Genomic DNA, 16,572 nt, shown 5'->3' on the forward strand with positions numbered 1-16,572 from the left:
AATGGTTTACTTTCTTTTTTATATAATTCTTTTGTTATCTGATTTTATTGCAAAAATTCAAAATAAATTGGAAAAAAAAAGAAAGAAAAGAAGTGGAGCTCATTTTGAATCATTTTATTGCAAATGATTATTATATCCATGATGGATTAATCTGCTGATTAATTGATTGTATAGTTGGTAAAAATTCTGGAAATAATGAGAAATACTATCACAAATATTCAGAGAACCAGAGTAACACCCTCATATTGTTTGTTTTTTCCAATCAAGAGTCCAAAACTGAAATGATTAGAGTTATTTTCCAATCATTTAAAAGAAAAGCAGCAATTCTTCTCATTTGAAGAGCTGCAACTATGGTTTTACATACATGGTTTCATACTATGGTTTTACATGGAAGTATTTATACGCTTTGTGCAAAAAAAGTAAATGCAGTTGAGGAAATAGAGTGATATTTCCCTCTGAAATGCAATAAAGTAGGAGTGAAATGAAAACCCAAGTCTGTCGTCACCTTAATACCGCTGTTTGTGCTTGTGGAAGAATTTTTAATGAGTTTTTCTGATCGGGAGCTGGAAGGATTATTATTGTGGACATCTCCTCCACTCAGTCTCATCTATCTATCTTTAGAGCATCGTCTCCATGGGGAGAGTCTATATTCCACTCAGATTATAATGAAAGAGCGAAAAGAGGGGCAGGTGGAAAACATCAGAAGCATAAAAACTGCTTTTAGTTGAACGTTAAACTCCCAAACTTCCATTTTCCCCTGAGGATGGTACAGGAGGCGAATGTCATTCTATACATTTTACCAATTCACTACACTTTGAACCAGAGAAAATGTGCTGCAGCTGATAGAGCGTCTGGTTCTCACGCTCTACAGAACATGTGCAGCAGTGACTCGTCCTTTATTTGCCCCTCATTACTCTCTATATGTCATATCTAATGTTCCAAAGGCTAAGTGAAGAATAATTTGGCATGAGTGTCTCATCCAGCTGCCCTGCCCCGCTCAGTTGAAGTCCTTTCAGCCGATCTTTGACTAACCTCTTTCATGACGAGGAGCAGCTACTGTAGATGTGATCAGATTTGACAGGAGGTTTTTAACATCCTGCAGGACTCATTAGGACATGACACTGGTGTTTATAACAGATGCATGAAAAACCTAAAACCTGCCAGGATGTGTTATGGTGATGAGGGTTATTTTTTTGATTAAATATTTTAGATAATGATCATTCGTGTCTGTTTTGTGTTTTGTCACTTCACACTGTTTATACACGTAGAGTTTTGTTGGCACCAATGTTATTTATTTATTTATTTATTTTTTCAGTTTTGTACTCTTTGTTTACTTCATTCTTTCTCTTTTTTTATGGCATGTTAGTCTTCACTATAATTAACCCATAAAGACCCAAACATCCACTGGCAACCAAAACCATCCAATGATCTAAATGTTTAATACCTGTTGATCCACTGATCTTATCAAAACATGTAAATAATTGGTGTAAAATGTAGTTCGTCGTCTTTTCGTAGTCATCAGATATGACCCATTTGGACATTCAGATGCTCCATAGTGTACATCAAAACACCGTCATCTTCTACAACATTGATTCACCAGTAAAACCCACTGAGTTTGACAAATGACAGTGGATGGAGACTTTTGATTTTATGCTTACTTAATGATATTTTTGCTGAAAATGTCACTTTTTTCTGATCTGATCTAATAATCTTTGAATTTACTCTGAGCTTTAATGAACATCTACATTAGACGTGTCAAACATGCAGCCCAGGGGCCAAAACCGGCCCACCAAAGGATCCAATTTGGCCCATGGGATAAATTTGTAAAATGCAAAAATTACACTGAATATATTAACAGTCAAGGATGTTAAAATCATTTTATGTCAGTTAAATCTAAAGTGGGTCAGACCAGTAAAATACTATCATAATAACCTATAAATAATGAAAAAAGCTATTTTTTTCTCTTTGTTTTAGTGTAAACAAAGTGAAATTACACAAAAAAGTTTATATTTACAGACTGGCCTTTGACAAAAAATGTGAAAAACTTGAACAATTTAGAACAACCTGAAATGTCTAAAGAGAAGTATGTAGAATTTTACCAGTATTCTGACTGTTATTAAATGTTTTGTGTATTTGTAGATCCACTGTGATCTGTAAGCTGTAATGCACATGTATAAATGATAAGCTATGGTGCAATATTGTTAAAATCGCTCTTATTTTTCATAAGAATTTTCAGGTTGTTCATATTTTTTTCATGCTATGTTCAAGTACAGTTCGTAGATGTAAACATTTTCATTACAGAATTTTACTTTTTTCACTCAAAAACATAGAGAAAGCTTTGGAGTTGATATTATTTATAAGTTCTTATCCTATTATTTTACTGGTCCGGCCCACTTTACATCATATTAGGCTGTATGTGGCCCCTGAAGTAAAATGAGTTTGACACCCCTGATCTACACGATCAGTGACTCATAGGGTGGTGGGTGGCTGTGGCTGAGGACGTTGAGTGGGATGTCCAATAATCAAAGGGTTAGGTGTTCAAATCCCACTCCATCCTAGTCATGTGCTGTTGGATGGTGGCCATTGGGGCAAATTGGCAGCCACACTTCCATCATCTGCAGCTTACCACCATCAGAGTAAGAATGTATGAGTGAATGAATAATGGATCCACTGTACAAGCTTGAGTATGCATTCATAGAAAAGCACTATATAAATCTAATCCATTATTATTATATAGGAAGACACACGATTTACACTAAAAAAAACCTCAAAATACAGAGCATAATATTACAATAAATGGTGATAAATCACTTAAGAAAGGTTAAATATAGAGAAAAAAAATATTTGGGAACTGCCACAAAAGTACCACTGGGTCTTTATGTGTTTATTAACTCATATTACAGTAAAACTATCAGAAACATAGCTCCTTTTTACTTGTTTTTCATCAGCATCTCTTCTCTATATAGAGTTATTTCACATAAATGAAAAGACACAGTCGTTTGTTTAGGAACAATCCTTTACTTTGTGGAGAATCGCTCACACATTGACATTAACATGACGTACAAAGAAATCCACTGTCACACCCAGCAGTAGGACACATCCACGACATTTTACAGGTGAAAATGAAAAACAGGACATCTCATAAGGTGCTTCATAATATCATAATATGCAACAGGAATGTTATGAAAAATGTTCACAAAACCCTACAGAGACATCGATACTGCAGCTACATATATATTCATACCATAATATAAAACAATCTAAACAAAAATATAGCAAATATTTACAGAACAGAAAGACTATTTACAACATTCAAAACAGACTTAATTAAAGATGGGAAGCAATATATATATATGTATATATATATATATATATATATGGACTGTAAATATATATTCACGCTAAATTACTCTGCACATGGTGTCGAAATGTGACAAAAAACACGAGCAACGGAGCTGAAAATCACAAAGAAGCCATTTGCAGTAGTTGTTCTTTGAACTGCTGTGACTGATGTGACAGATCTGTGACTCTGTCCACCATCTCCTGGATGGCAGCCGTGTTGGGGTAGTTCAGAGCGGCCGTCTTGGTGGCAGTCACCACTGTTTTTAACAAGTCACACAACACGTTGCTGGAGTTCATCACCCTGTTGGCCACCTCTGGGGTCGAGGCCTGCCTGGACAGAGTGTCTCCGATGAAGACCAGTTTGTGGGCGCTGAGGATGACGAACTTGCTGTGAGCTACAAAGATGCGGGGAGGCTGCCCAGCGCTGACGCAGCTGAAGAACGCATCAACGGCGCTGAGCAGCGTGACGAAGTGTTGCTCGCACTGTTCGGAATAGAAGACGAGCAGCTGGCGGTCCCGGGCGCACACGTGTGTGGACGGGGAGAGGGATGATGAGGAGTCGGACGAGGAGGCCGAGATCCACTGTGTGATGTCGTTCTCCACGGGTTTGCTCACTTCCTGCTCCAGCTTCTTGAACTGATTGATCTGAGAAAAGCAGAAAGATTTAGATTATTCTCGAGTCCGGCTGATTTGTAGCCACTGGAACGGATTTTACAGAGATACTTCATTACTTTGCAGAGTCAGTCTGCACACATACCTCACCAATGTACATTTACCACACTTACACTATGTATGAAGGACTGCGACTATAAATATTTTGTCTTATGAGCAACAAACTTTTTAATGCTTTCATCACTTCAGCTTGTATATCTCTCAAGTGACTCTCCTATTATTAATATATCTGCTATTACCCATTATCTTAGGAAATAAAAATCCACTTGCAACATTGGTGGAAAAAACTTTTAAATTCTTCACAATCTCAAATATTATCATGAAATATTTGTGGGAAAATCTTGTTATCTATTTCAAAGGTATGTCTGCGTCAGACACAAATGGAAGTGTTTCATCATCTGCTGAAACATCCAGTTTTGAGTTCGATGGGATGGTGCATGTGCAGAAAGGAGCATGTGAGTTCAGTGATTTAAGAGGGACTTTTAATGCAATATATCACAAATGCATGGGGTGAACACAACCCTTTTTCCCACCACTGTATGTCATATTAATGTGAATATAGCTTTTAGGCTTTTTTTCCTTTCATATTACTGTGACAGATGACTTTTCCCTACAGGGATTTCGTAAATTGTCATATATTTTTCTACATAAGGCTTTGCATTTTAAAGAAGATTTACCAGATGTTAAATCTAAATAAACTGAACCTGATCTTCTTTAATAATCCCATCCCTAGTTATCTATTCATAAATGCATATCTATTTTGTTTTTTATGCTCCACTACTGACCTGTTTCTCTGTTTCTATGTATTAAATCTGTCCTTGGGATGATCAGTGGTGTCCTATATGAGGCATATAGGAACTATTATGGTGTGCAATATGTATTTTTTAGATTATAATTCTCCTTTTCAGGTGGACAGATAATCAAAAATCCAACAGGAGCAAACTTTGCCCGTTATGCAATACATTTTCCACTTTAAATATTTGGAATTTGTTAGACTATGAGATACCATCTGGATGAAACATGCTCAGAATGTTTGTGCAAAGAAAACCTGATGAAAGCTGAGCGAGTTCATACCCTGTTCATGTCCTAGATTAACATGTGTTTCATGATCCAAATATGGATGCATGAAATTTGACCTGAGGATGCATTGGCATTTGTGCACTCAGGACACATTTAGGACCTTCCCCTTTTGAATTGACATCCTCTTCTTAAGCTGAACTACTCTTAAATTACAAATGATTTTGACCACAATGTTTGAAAATCTCTAAAGGAAATACATTATATATTATTACATAAGTGTATCATGAATATACTAAGGAAAAGACCCAGATAAACATGGAAATAATGTCTGCATATAAAGCAGGGAAGTGAGATCTGATCTATTTAAGTGTGAACTGGTGCAGGTAAATCATCAAAGATGGATGTTAATATCAGGTGGGAATAAGCCTTAATCTCTGAACCAACAAGCTGTAAAAAGGTCTCAGCTGTGTGCATCTGACAGTGCTGTAAATTACTGTTTTAATATTTATGGCTCAGAGGAAGCCTCACCTGCTCCTGGCCCAACTGGACTTGATTTTGCTTGATAATATTTTCTTTCTCCAACAGCTCCTTCTGCTGGCGTTCAAAGTCTTCTTTGCCCTAAAAACAAACAAACAAAAAAAACAGTCATTCAGTGATAATCATGCACAGTCTCTTTTTTTTTTTTTTTGGTTTCATATTTTTATTGATGTGCATACAAGAAAACAAAAGGTACATGCCAACACCATGGCACACTGATGTCAACATTAACAAGGTTTGTAATGCACAGTCTCTTTAACCGTTTAGAAACATGTGATTACACAGGTTAAAGCTTTAACACTCATATATCTACAAACAAAGACATTAGACACATTTGATAGATTTTATAGTAGAATAAAGGCTTTAACATGATGTTCGTATATTTGTTTTATTTACCTGCAAATGTACGTAATCATAGTCCTCCATCCAGCTTTTAACACACTTTTCACTGTTGTTCATATTGTCTTTGTCTTGGCTGGAGGGCACAGGGAACGGTTTGGTCTGGCCTCCATAGTTGTCATTGTCTGAGGAGGGGGAGCTCAGCGGGTGGATCATGTTCTCATCTGGTGTGCTCCCGACAGAGAAAGACCCATCCATGGGCGTCCGCCTGAACAGCAGCTCTGCGTTGCTGCTGATTGTAGAGGCCAGCTGCTTGGCATCATCTGGCACAGTCCTGGACACCATGACGAAGCGGTCCACATCGTCGCTCTTGTTGTGGTGCTTTCCTGGATTGGATGAAGCCAGGGCGTTCAGAGCCCAGCTGCAGTTCTCCAGGACCTGGTAGATCTGTAGTAAGATCTGCTGGGAGTCCTCCAGGCGTCCCAGTTGCCTCCTCAGCTTACTGTGCAGGCTGCAGTCTGATAGAGCCGTCGCATTTGCAGCAGCTCCTCTACCAAATACAATAAAGTCCCCCAGAGCAGCTCGGACCCGGTCCAGCACTGTGCGGACGTCGTTAGCATGGCGTTCCATGAAGGGAAAAGTCCTCCAGTGAGGGGAAGCTGCCATTGAATGTAAAGCCCCTACTGAGGCCTCCACGGACTGCTGTAGGCGGTACAGCCTCTGCACGGCGGCGTCCACGTCCAGAGCGAGGCGTCCCTCAGAGCTGGAACCTGTAGACGAGGAGGACGTCGACATGCTGCTGCGAGTGCTTCCGGTGCTGGAGAACGACAGGCGGTTCACGCCGTCTGTCACGTCTGCGACTGCACGAGCGTCCTGAGCCGGGATGTCGTAGATGCCTTTGCTCCCGTCTCGGTCGATGGGTGAGGTTCTGTGCTGGGACACCTGCATGCCCCGGGGGATGTCGTATATGTCCCTCTGAGACCCCGCTCCCGAATGAACGGTAGGTGGAGGGACGTCGTAAATGCCCTCATTGCCGTTTGTGTTCTGGTGTTGGTGATGTGCAGAAGGATCTGCACTGGGCGGGAAGTCATAGTTGGACTGGGAGCTCTGTGTGGCCTTTGTGAGGGCAGGCGGGGGTACATCGTAGATACCCTCCTGTTTGTGTTTGAGTGGCTGTGGGAAATCATAGTTTCCTTCCTGGAGGGCAGGGTTGGTCCTGCAGGGAGGCACCGAGTAGACCTGTGGACGAGGACAGTCATTAGTCTCACATCGACACATCCATACCCCCTCCCAACACCACTAATCTGAACTTGTCTCCTCTCAGCCGAAGAAATTCATGTATACTGAGACAAATTCTAACATTTTGCAGGCTCTTGAATATAATAGACAATCTAAAGCAGAGTGGAATAAGGTCACACTTGAACGCATTTCACTAGATTACTTGATACGCATTTCTTACAACATAGCAGTTTTTCTTCCTATATCAGATTTCAGCTATTTTTACAAGAGGCTCTCTTTCCCACAACTTAAAGTGGTGGTAAATATGTTAATTTTTGATGCTGTAAAACTGCTTTGAGAGGAAAAATACCAGGGTGCTGAGACATAAAACTAAAGAATTGAAACAAGTAACTTAAGCCAAACCATGTTGTGGTAAAAAAAGGGGCTTAGCAAAAATGCTAAGCTGGAAAATAAAACTTTGTATAGCGTATAATGTAATTTTCTTTTTATTAACATGAGAAGTTGGCATTGCTAGATCTGGAATCAAAGGCTGCATTGTTATGTTGATTTCTTAAATGATGCACTGCCCTTAAATAGAGCTTTAGATCAGTGTTATTCACCTCTCTCTACATTTTACAGGACACTCTTTGCATGCACTGCAGAGTTGCAGTTACACATACAGGAAGTGAAAGGCAATCTGGCCGCATGTAGATACTATATTTAAAGCCTTAAACTTTCTGCCTTTTGATTGTCAGTGCAAAGCAAACTGCAGGGTCTTGACAGAGCAGAGTGTGTGATGTGACATACATGGCAAAGAGCATGATGGGAGAGCGGCAGGGTAAATAAGATGGTGGCCTCTTAAGTGATTTCCATGCAACTCTTTCTACTGTTAAGACGGGCCAGCCCCAAGTGTAATTAGGAACGACGCAAATAACAGGTCCCAGCATATTTCAGGTTATTACAAACAAACTGATGGCTCTTTGCCTGGCTCGTCTGGCAGTCTCGTGAAATCTTAGAGGGTCTGGAAAGTGAAGAGTTATGTCCTTGACTTTCTTTTCCCGCCGGAGGGTTCAGACACAGAAACATAGTCTTAGAGTTTTGGTTAAACTCCGCTGGCAGGCAAAGCTCTCATTTAGAACAGCCACAAGAATGTCATAAATATGACATTTGACGTATTATTCATTTATTACAGCCAATTAAGAGAAATACTAGGAACTGTATCAATAAACATAGAATAACATTTTCCGGACATAAGCGGCTACCACTTCCTTATTTCAACTGTGTCTGACTGATGTGTCCTTTCATTGTGGTAGAAGTTGAACTAGATGTTGAAATGTTCTCTTACTCCTTGTGAAGCAGGAGGGATGTCATAAACGCCTTGTGTCCTGTGATCCATTTGAGACGGCGGGACGTCATAGACCCCCTGGTTTCGGGCGCTGCAGTGCTGTCCCGCGTACGCTGACCCCAACATCTGACCGGGTGGAATATCGTACACCTGGGAAACAACAGAGCATACAGTATTTATACACAAGCCTGACACAACTGCAGCCAGTTTGATCATATTTGATGTTTCTTGAATACACAGTATCTCCATACATTCATCGTTTCCTGATGAATATTTTCACAGTCATCATGTTTTCCTCTTTACTATGATGGCACTTCCAAGCCCTTTTGGTTCTTTGAGTTCATTTTGGTATGTACTGCCTTTTGAGTTCCTGTTATTTTTTTGTGAATGATTTCATTGTTAATGATCTGGATTACATTTGTTTGATCTGATTAATAAAATCCTTTAAATCATTTAATTACCGTGGTGTCCTTCCTTTATGTTGGGGTCTCCTTTTCTTTTGAGTCAGTTTGCTTTCTTATTGTTTGGAGACCGTAACAGTATCTAATAACTTCACAGCAGGCCACCTTTGATAATATTAGTAATCCTATATACTGCAGCTGTAAATAGTGCTACTATGCTACATGCACTATTATGCATTTTTAAATTTGCTCTACTTCTGTTTCCGTGGTGTAAAATCACCAAATTAGGTCAAAATCACAAATTAGCAGAGTTCTTTAACTTTAACTAAAACAATGAAGGGGATTCGGAACACAAATAGTGATGGAATGCTTTATTCAGTGAGTGATACAGTTAATTCACTAGTGGTTTTGGAAGTTGTAAATGTGTTCTGGTTCACAAATTCCCCCTGCTGTTAAGGGTTTGAAATGTCAATAACCACATAGAACCCCTTTAACTGTTTAAAACCTCACGTGTCATCGCTGACACACCTTGTGCATATGCAGTTTGGATGGCAGTAACTCTTTCACTGTTTGTGCAATTGGAAAAATTCCAACGGTTTCTGAAATCTGAGACATTACACTTTATAGGCTTTATTGGGTCATTACAGTAATTTTAGTCACGAATGTACTAGAAGCTGGAAAAGAAGCCGTTTTAGCAGAATTACAACATGCAGTAAATTGTAAATGACTGCTAGATTTTGAAAGATGTAGAAAAAAATGTGCTCTGGAAAAATGGGCAAACAGACTCACTCACAGCACAGCATATTTTCTAACCTTTTTATAGTCAAAATAAGAAAAAAAGTCCAAGCAGACCATTTTAGACTTAGGGTTTAAAGGGTTAACTCAGTATGGAAACATTATGGAGTGAGTGATTAAAATTAACCCTTCCATTACCAGCTGTAACTTTAAAGATCAACACATTTAATGCATCCACTGAATAATTATAACCCAATAATACATATTATTCTGTGCTTTTATGTATTTTTTTTTTTTTACACTGCAACTATTACTTTTATTCCTTTCACTTGCTCCCTCACTGGAGGTTAAGATAAGGTGACCAGGCTGAACTTCCGCTGTCAAGGACCCTTTCTGTGAACACGAAGGACTCTTCAGAGAACAGGAAATGCAGCAGATAAAAACAGAACATACTGTAGATCAAAAGAGCAGCTTTTGTCATTCCACTTAAATCAACCTGCGCTGTGTTAACTATTAACATTTATGTGTGACGGTGCATTTTTAAGAATTTGGGTGAAAACATGACATGGACAAAATGTTTTCAAGTACACTGTGGTATTATTTTCTTTACTTCACTGTATTTATGATTACAAATCTCCCTATGAAAACCGAACATAAAGCCGCCGAGTGATTATTCATATTATTATCGGATGTTTAACGGGTCATATGGTCGTACTGTGGAAATCGGAGACACCTACCCCCTGTGATCTGCTGGGTGGGACGTCATAGAGGTCCTGCTGGTTGTGCTGTCCTGGGCTGTAGGTGTAGGACTGTCCCACTCTGGTCGGGGTCACCACCTGTCAGATCACAGCAGGAGAAGGGATAAACAGTCAGAGCTGCTGTCTGAAGACGACACCTGGGGCTCAGCAGTGCTCCACACAAATGCTCACAACACAAAGCACAAACACACTATACATACCACCCAACAACAACCAAGTAAACACACATTTTGGATCCGGAGAACACTTTTATATTCTTTCTATTGTTGAAAGTAAAGCTGGAAAATGTGGCCAAAAAGTGAAATCTTGATTTTCTTTAGTGTTATGGAAGACTTTTGATTCCAGTCATTGAATTTCTGGCCATATGAACTGAATAATACACTTTCTGTACTACAACTATATGTCATATTCAACTGAAGAAACAAATTCACAATTAATATATTCCAAGAAGATAAAAGCAAACAGAAGCAAACAAGAAAAGTCTCTAGATTTAGAAATTTAGTGTACAAGCAGAAATGTAATTAATTTGATATATCGCTAAGCCTGAAGGCCATACGACTAAAGTAAAATAAAAACATGAACTAGAAATGCAACCCAGCCCCCAGAAAAAAAATGCTGCTGTTGTGTATTTCCACAAATAACAGCTAAAGATCAGCTACTTTTGAGTTCAAGTCTCTGCTCTTGCACATTTTTAGTTGTAAGACATAAAAGCCCTTGTGTTTAATTATTCCTAAATGCATTTTGATTCATTATTTAGACTTTTTCTTGCACGAAACCATGATCTGGGGTTAATCGCATCTCTGTGTATGTGATATCAGTGCCTAAAGCTAATCACAAAAAAAAAGAATAAATAAAAAAAATCACTTAGTATCTAAATGATATTAATTTCTTAGAGATGTTGTTAAAAAGCACAATGATTAATTAGTCCTGATATATTGAAATGTATTTCTGGGGGGGAATTTTTTTTACATCATATGTATGTGCAATGGAAACTTTCTCTGGGTTATGGGCTGTAATTTAAGTACTGGAAAACAGTCAGAATGTGTCACAGTTCTAACTACATAAAAGCCAACTAAAACATTAAAATCTATGTGGTTTGGTGGGCAGTAAAACTGGCAAAAGTAAATCTGTTTTTGATGAGTTTTGTCTAAAAGGCAGGTTATTTTTATCCAATGTGTTTCAGGTTTCATTTAAAGGCAGGATCTTTTTTATGATTGAAGAGTTCTTAAGGAGTTTAAGCATCTTTTGGCTGGACTGTGTGTTTTTATATCCAGAAATCTAAGAACTGTGTGAAACAATCAGTAGATCACAACGACACAGTGAAATCCAAGCATTAGGATTTAACACATCTTTAAAATATTTGCACTGTATGGCTGAGAAACTGCAGTATAAGGGTGAGTTTAATGCTTGGAAAAAACAAAACAGATGCCAATGCTTCACCTAAGGCTTTGACATTTTCACCTCTGTTAATTTTTTACCACATTTTCCCTCCTCTTTTCCCGTCAGTACTAATCAGTCGCTCCACACCTCCTGTTGCCAGCGTTTCCGTCACCCTCCCCCCTCTCCTGCCACCTCGTATATCCCCTAAAAGCAGAGCTGCAGACCTCCTTGCTGCGTCAGACAGACAGAGGAATGCTGGGAATGTCCTTCCCTGATCCTTGTACTCCTCCTCTGCCCCCATGCACCACTATCACCACCACACTGGAGCGAGCAGGGTTCATTAACGGGGGTTAGAAAATAGGAACCATACGCATGGCTTCCCGTCAGAAGGAAGGGTCTCCAGGGAGGCCTAAGACGTTTAGTCCCAGGATCCAATCTTGAATCACTCTGCAGCCAAGTCAGTATCTTAATACTATCCTGATCTAACCAAAACTTCTAATCTAAAATCTAGCTGTAATGTCTTACTGATCTGGTTTTCACAATAACATTCTATGCAGGAGACTGTTTTAAGAATCTTCTGGTAGTAATTACTTGAGTTTATTTTAGCTCTGGTTGCTTGTAAATGTATTGGCCTTGTGTACAATAAACTGCCCCTTGTGGGATTAATAAACTTATTTGTTTTGTTTGGTATGGTATTTACATGCACATCAAGCTAAATTACCATCAAACTGCAAAAAAAGGAAGAAACACTAGGAAAAAAAAGGCAAATATCCACAAACAGATTGTCTTGTATGAAGCAAAAAATCTCCTAATGCAACAATTTCTATAAAACAGAATAAAACTCTAGCAACTGAAAATTGGATAAAATACCAACATTTAATCTTAATCCAAGCAACAAAGACACACTTAATATTCTTGAAATCTACAGTTCTGTAAATGTGCACACTCCTAAAATAAGGAACACAATCTTATTTCTCTGCTGGGATCTCTTTTTAGCTTGTAACTGCAAAATCTAGCTTTCACCTTTAATAAGACAAACTTAGACATATTCTCTTAAAATAAAACTACTTTTATAATGAAAAACACGCTTGCTTGAGTATTTGATGGGGTGTTTTTGGCTTGAAATTGCTTTTTTGCGGTGTAAGTGCAGAGTTGGCAGTTAGATCCTCAAGTCCATTAACTATTTAGCTCTGGTTTTAACGTCCTGTCACTCGAATTAAGAAAGAAAAACGGATGATGTGCTAGTTTTGAGTTTATCTGACTTCAAATGGATGAGTGTTAAACTACTTTCCCCTAGATTTCTTTTCTTGAGTCAGATATTTTCTTGTCTAAGCGTCTTTCATTTCATTTGGTTCTAGTCTGTATCCTGCCAAATCTTTTTTTCCTTATATTTACTTTGATTTTTGCAGCGTGAGTGCAAAGTTAGCAGTTTGATCGGTGGCTCCTCAAGTCCATTTACTATTTAGCTCTGGTTTGAAAGTCCCATCACTAAAATTAAGATATACAACAAACACAAAATGGGATGCGTTTGTTTTTTTTTACTTCATTTAACTTAAAATAGATGAGTGTTTAACTACTTTCTTTTCTGCAGTCTCATATCTGTCTGGTATAATTATCCCCCACTAGTTTGTATCCTCCCAAATATTTATTTTTTAAATTGCTTTTTGCAATTTGCGCCTCTCTCATGGATGCTGTGGAGACATTTTTCGGAGTGTGACCAGTAGGAGCTGTAACCTCAGCCAACTCTGGATGGGATTAATGTTTCTGAGGGAGAAGCAGAAAGGGGAGAGGAGGCGGGGTTGGTTTGTAAAAGAGATTTATGAAAAAATGTAATCGAGGGGGAAGACGGGAAAGTGAGAGGAACGGAAAATGAGAGTATGTCGCCTAGTATGGAAAGGAATGCCATTCATCTGAGTTGGAGTAACCAAAGTGGGTCTGACTAACAGTAGTCCATATGGTTCTCATAAGCCCAATCCGAACAAGCCCTTGGTGATTTAAGGTGTTCATTGTTGGCATTCCTGTCCGTGCATACATCATCCCAACAGTGCCTGTGGGGTCAGAGCTGAAACATACACTACAAGGCTTTGAAATAAACCAGTGGAAGAATAAATAGACTGGCTGCTCTCTGGCTCTTCTCACGCACTGTCGCTCAAACACTGAGGGTTACTTTGAAACTGTATTTCACTACAGATTACAGAACACATGACCTTAAATGTCATTTGTGGCATTAGATTACTTAAAGTGTAAATGCATTTTAAATAGAAATGAATGATTTCAGTTACTGCGAAAGGATGTAGAGACGCGGTCAGTGTATGTTTTGGTAATTGGATTTTCTTTTCAGACACAAAAGAAAAACTAGTGGTTAATTGATTTTCATTTTAAAATAGAAGAATTAAAGTTGAATTTCAAGGCGTTTTTCTTATTCAGTGTCAAAACAGATAAACCAGATTTTACAAACAGATTGTTTTCTCTTTCTTATAACAAAAAAGAAAGTTACTACCTGACAGAAATGGAAAAATGGACCAAAAATGGCTGTTTTTTAAAATTTTCTAAGACTGGATGCTGTCATTTTCAAGGAAAGCGCGCTAATGCCATCGTACAAAATCTGGACATCGTAGACATGCTCCCTCCATGAATGTCTACAAACTCCAGATTTCGTACGAACTGAAAATTCGTACATACGCATTGTTCATAAGAATCTTTGTGACCTCGATGGATTTAGCGCTCCTTCCTTGAAGAAAATTAATCTGTTTTTTGACAGTGAAAAAGAAAAACACCTTGAAATTCAATTTTAATTCTTCTGTTTTAAAACGAAAATCAATTAACCACTAGTTTTTCTTTTGTTTCCGAAATGAAAATCCAAAAGCTACACTGACCAGACACAAACTAAGAAGCAGTGTGGTGTTTTATCTGCATTTTGTACTGATCTTGTAATTTACTGCAGCATCAAAGCACAGGGATGATAATAATCTATTACTATATGTTACATTTTATTTTCACATTATTCCATCTAAATCACAACAGTTTAATATTGTAACATACACTGCAAAAATAAATATCTTACCAAGTGTATTTTTTTCATTTCTAGTCAAAATATCTCATCACACTTAAAATAAGTCACAATCACCTAAAGAGTAACTTGTAAGTGAGATATAAGAACTTATTTTTAGACAGCAGATCTTAAAAAAGATAATTTTCACTTGTTCCATTGGCAGATTTTTTTTTTCTTCATTCAAGATTTTTTTTGCTTAATTCAAGCAAAAAAAGTGAAAATTATCTTGGTAAGATTTCTTGAAGTAAGATTTTCAAGATCTATTGTCTAAAAATAAGTTCTTATATCTCACTGAAATGTTACTCTTTAGGCGATTATGTCTTATTTTAAGTGTGATGAGATATTTTGACTAGAAATGACAAAAATACACTTGGTAAGATTTACATTTTTGCAGTGTATGCAGACAACCACAGTTCAACCAAGTTAGTCGCTGACTCCGTAGGTAATTTGATCAGCAAGTGTTCAACTGTAGGTGGACAGAAATAAAACTTCACCTCAATTCAACTTTAAAACACATTTAAAGACGTGTGTTGGTCCTTACAATAAATAGTGATGCGTTTTGATTTAGTTCGGTCTTATTTATAAAGCATTAAACAGAATACATGACTATCTCATGGCAGTTCAGGGGCAATTTCAGGATGAAGAACGCTATTGAATCAACTATTTTTAATAATGTAACCCTACTCTGAATACCACCCATAGTAGTTACTCATATTTTGTGTAATGTATTCTACTTGAGGCTGTTAAAACCTCCCACAGTGTATGCAGACACTGCAGATAGCGAGCTACTCTTGTGCAAAGTAACATCTAAGTGATCCTCAGTAAAGGTCAGTCCATCCCGGCTGCTGTCCCCGAGGGTCGAGTCTGTTCGCTGACGATAAGTGAAGAGGATGTCTGGCCTCGGCCGCCTCGTGCAGATGGCAACGAGGTGTCTGTCAAAGACCTCGGTGACCTTTCCACAGGTACATGTCACTGTTCTGAGTAGCACTTTTCCCATGAGTGGCTCCTCTCAGCGTCTGCCAGATGCACGCTGCTCATTTATTTCCCATCTCCGCCTCTGTTTATCCAGCAGGCTGTTGCTCGGCGCTGCTATAATTGCTGCTGGGTAAATATTTACCGCGTCCAATGAGGTTGGCACTAGCATGGCGGCGGCAGCGGCTCTTTCAGAAAGGGAAAAAGAGGCGCAGGGAATGACATCATAAGAGCGGGGCAACTGGGCAAACATTTGTTCCCACTCAGGTGATAGGCTCTTAGGATTCCTTCACGGAAAAGAGGCCGAGAAAACTGAGTGACTAAAGAGGGATCAGGTTTAAACTAGTGCCCTGAGGAGCCAAATAGACGGCTTGTTAACGCGCCTACGTGTTTTGGTGAGTGACTCACGGCTCTTTCAGCAATACTATGTTTACTTAGCATCCTGGCAGGCTCAGGTAGGACTTTTCAGCTTTACTTCAGAGTCATTTGAGAGGTTTCATCATAATGTCAACAACTACCTCATAAGATGGTTAAATACTTGTTTAACATTTTAAGTCCTGCTTGGGCATGATGCTGTGTTAGAAACTATAAATTTGAACTGCTGGTTTGGACAGAACTTGACTCAATTAAACACTAATGGGGAATTTTGGAGCAAAGTGTTAAACAACGCTCTACTGCATGATCTAAATACCATATGTGGCTTGTAGTATTCTTGTACAATAAATACTTACAGTGTTATGTACTTCAATTACAAAATAAATGTACCTGCAAATATGTAATAAATACACTTACAAATCAGCA

General features: G+C 38.5%; 1 protein-coding gene across 1 annotated transcript in view; it reads right to left on the reverse strand.

Moving 5' to 3' along the window:
* Window positions 1-2,988: 2,988 nt before the first annotated feature.
* The window catches only part of nedd9 (neural precursor cell expressed, developmentally down-regulated 9), a 44,161-nt gene continuing 30,577 nt past the window's right edge, over window positions 2,989-16,572 (reverse strand). The window contains exons 3-7 of the mRNA XM_030147734.1: window positions 10,347-10,445; window positions 8,474-8,623; window positions 5,968-7,149; window positions 5,563-5,652; window positions 2,989-3,987 (exon numbers count right to left, since the gene is read on the reverse strand). Coding sequence (XP_030003594.1) covers window positions 3,463-3,987; window positions 5,563-5,652; window positions 5,968-7,149; window positions 8,474-8,623; window positions 10,347-10,445 — 2,046 coding nt within the window. The 3' untranslated portion in view covers window positions 2,989-3,462. The remainder of the gene's footprint in view (window positions 3,988-5,562; window positions 5,653-5,967; window positions 7,150-8,473; window positions 8,624-10,346; window positions 10,446-16,572) is intronic.

The sequence above is a fragment of the Sphaeramia orbicularis genome, chromosome 11 (genome assembly GCF_902148855.1).
Source record: "Sphaeramia orbicularis chromosome 11, fSphaOr1.1, whole genome shotgun sequence".
NCBI classification, from domain to species: Eukaryota; Metazoa; Chordata; class Actinopteri; order Kurtiformes; family Apogonidae; genus Sphaeramia; species Sphaeramia orbicularis.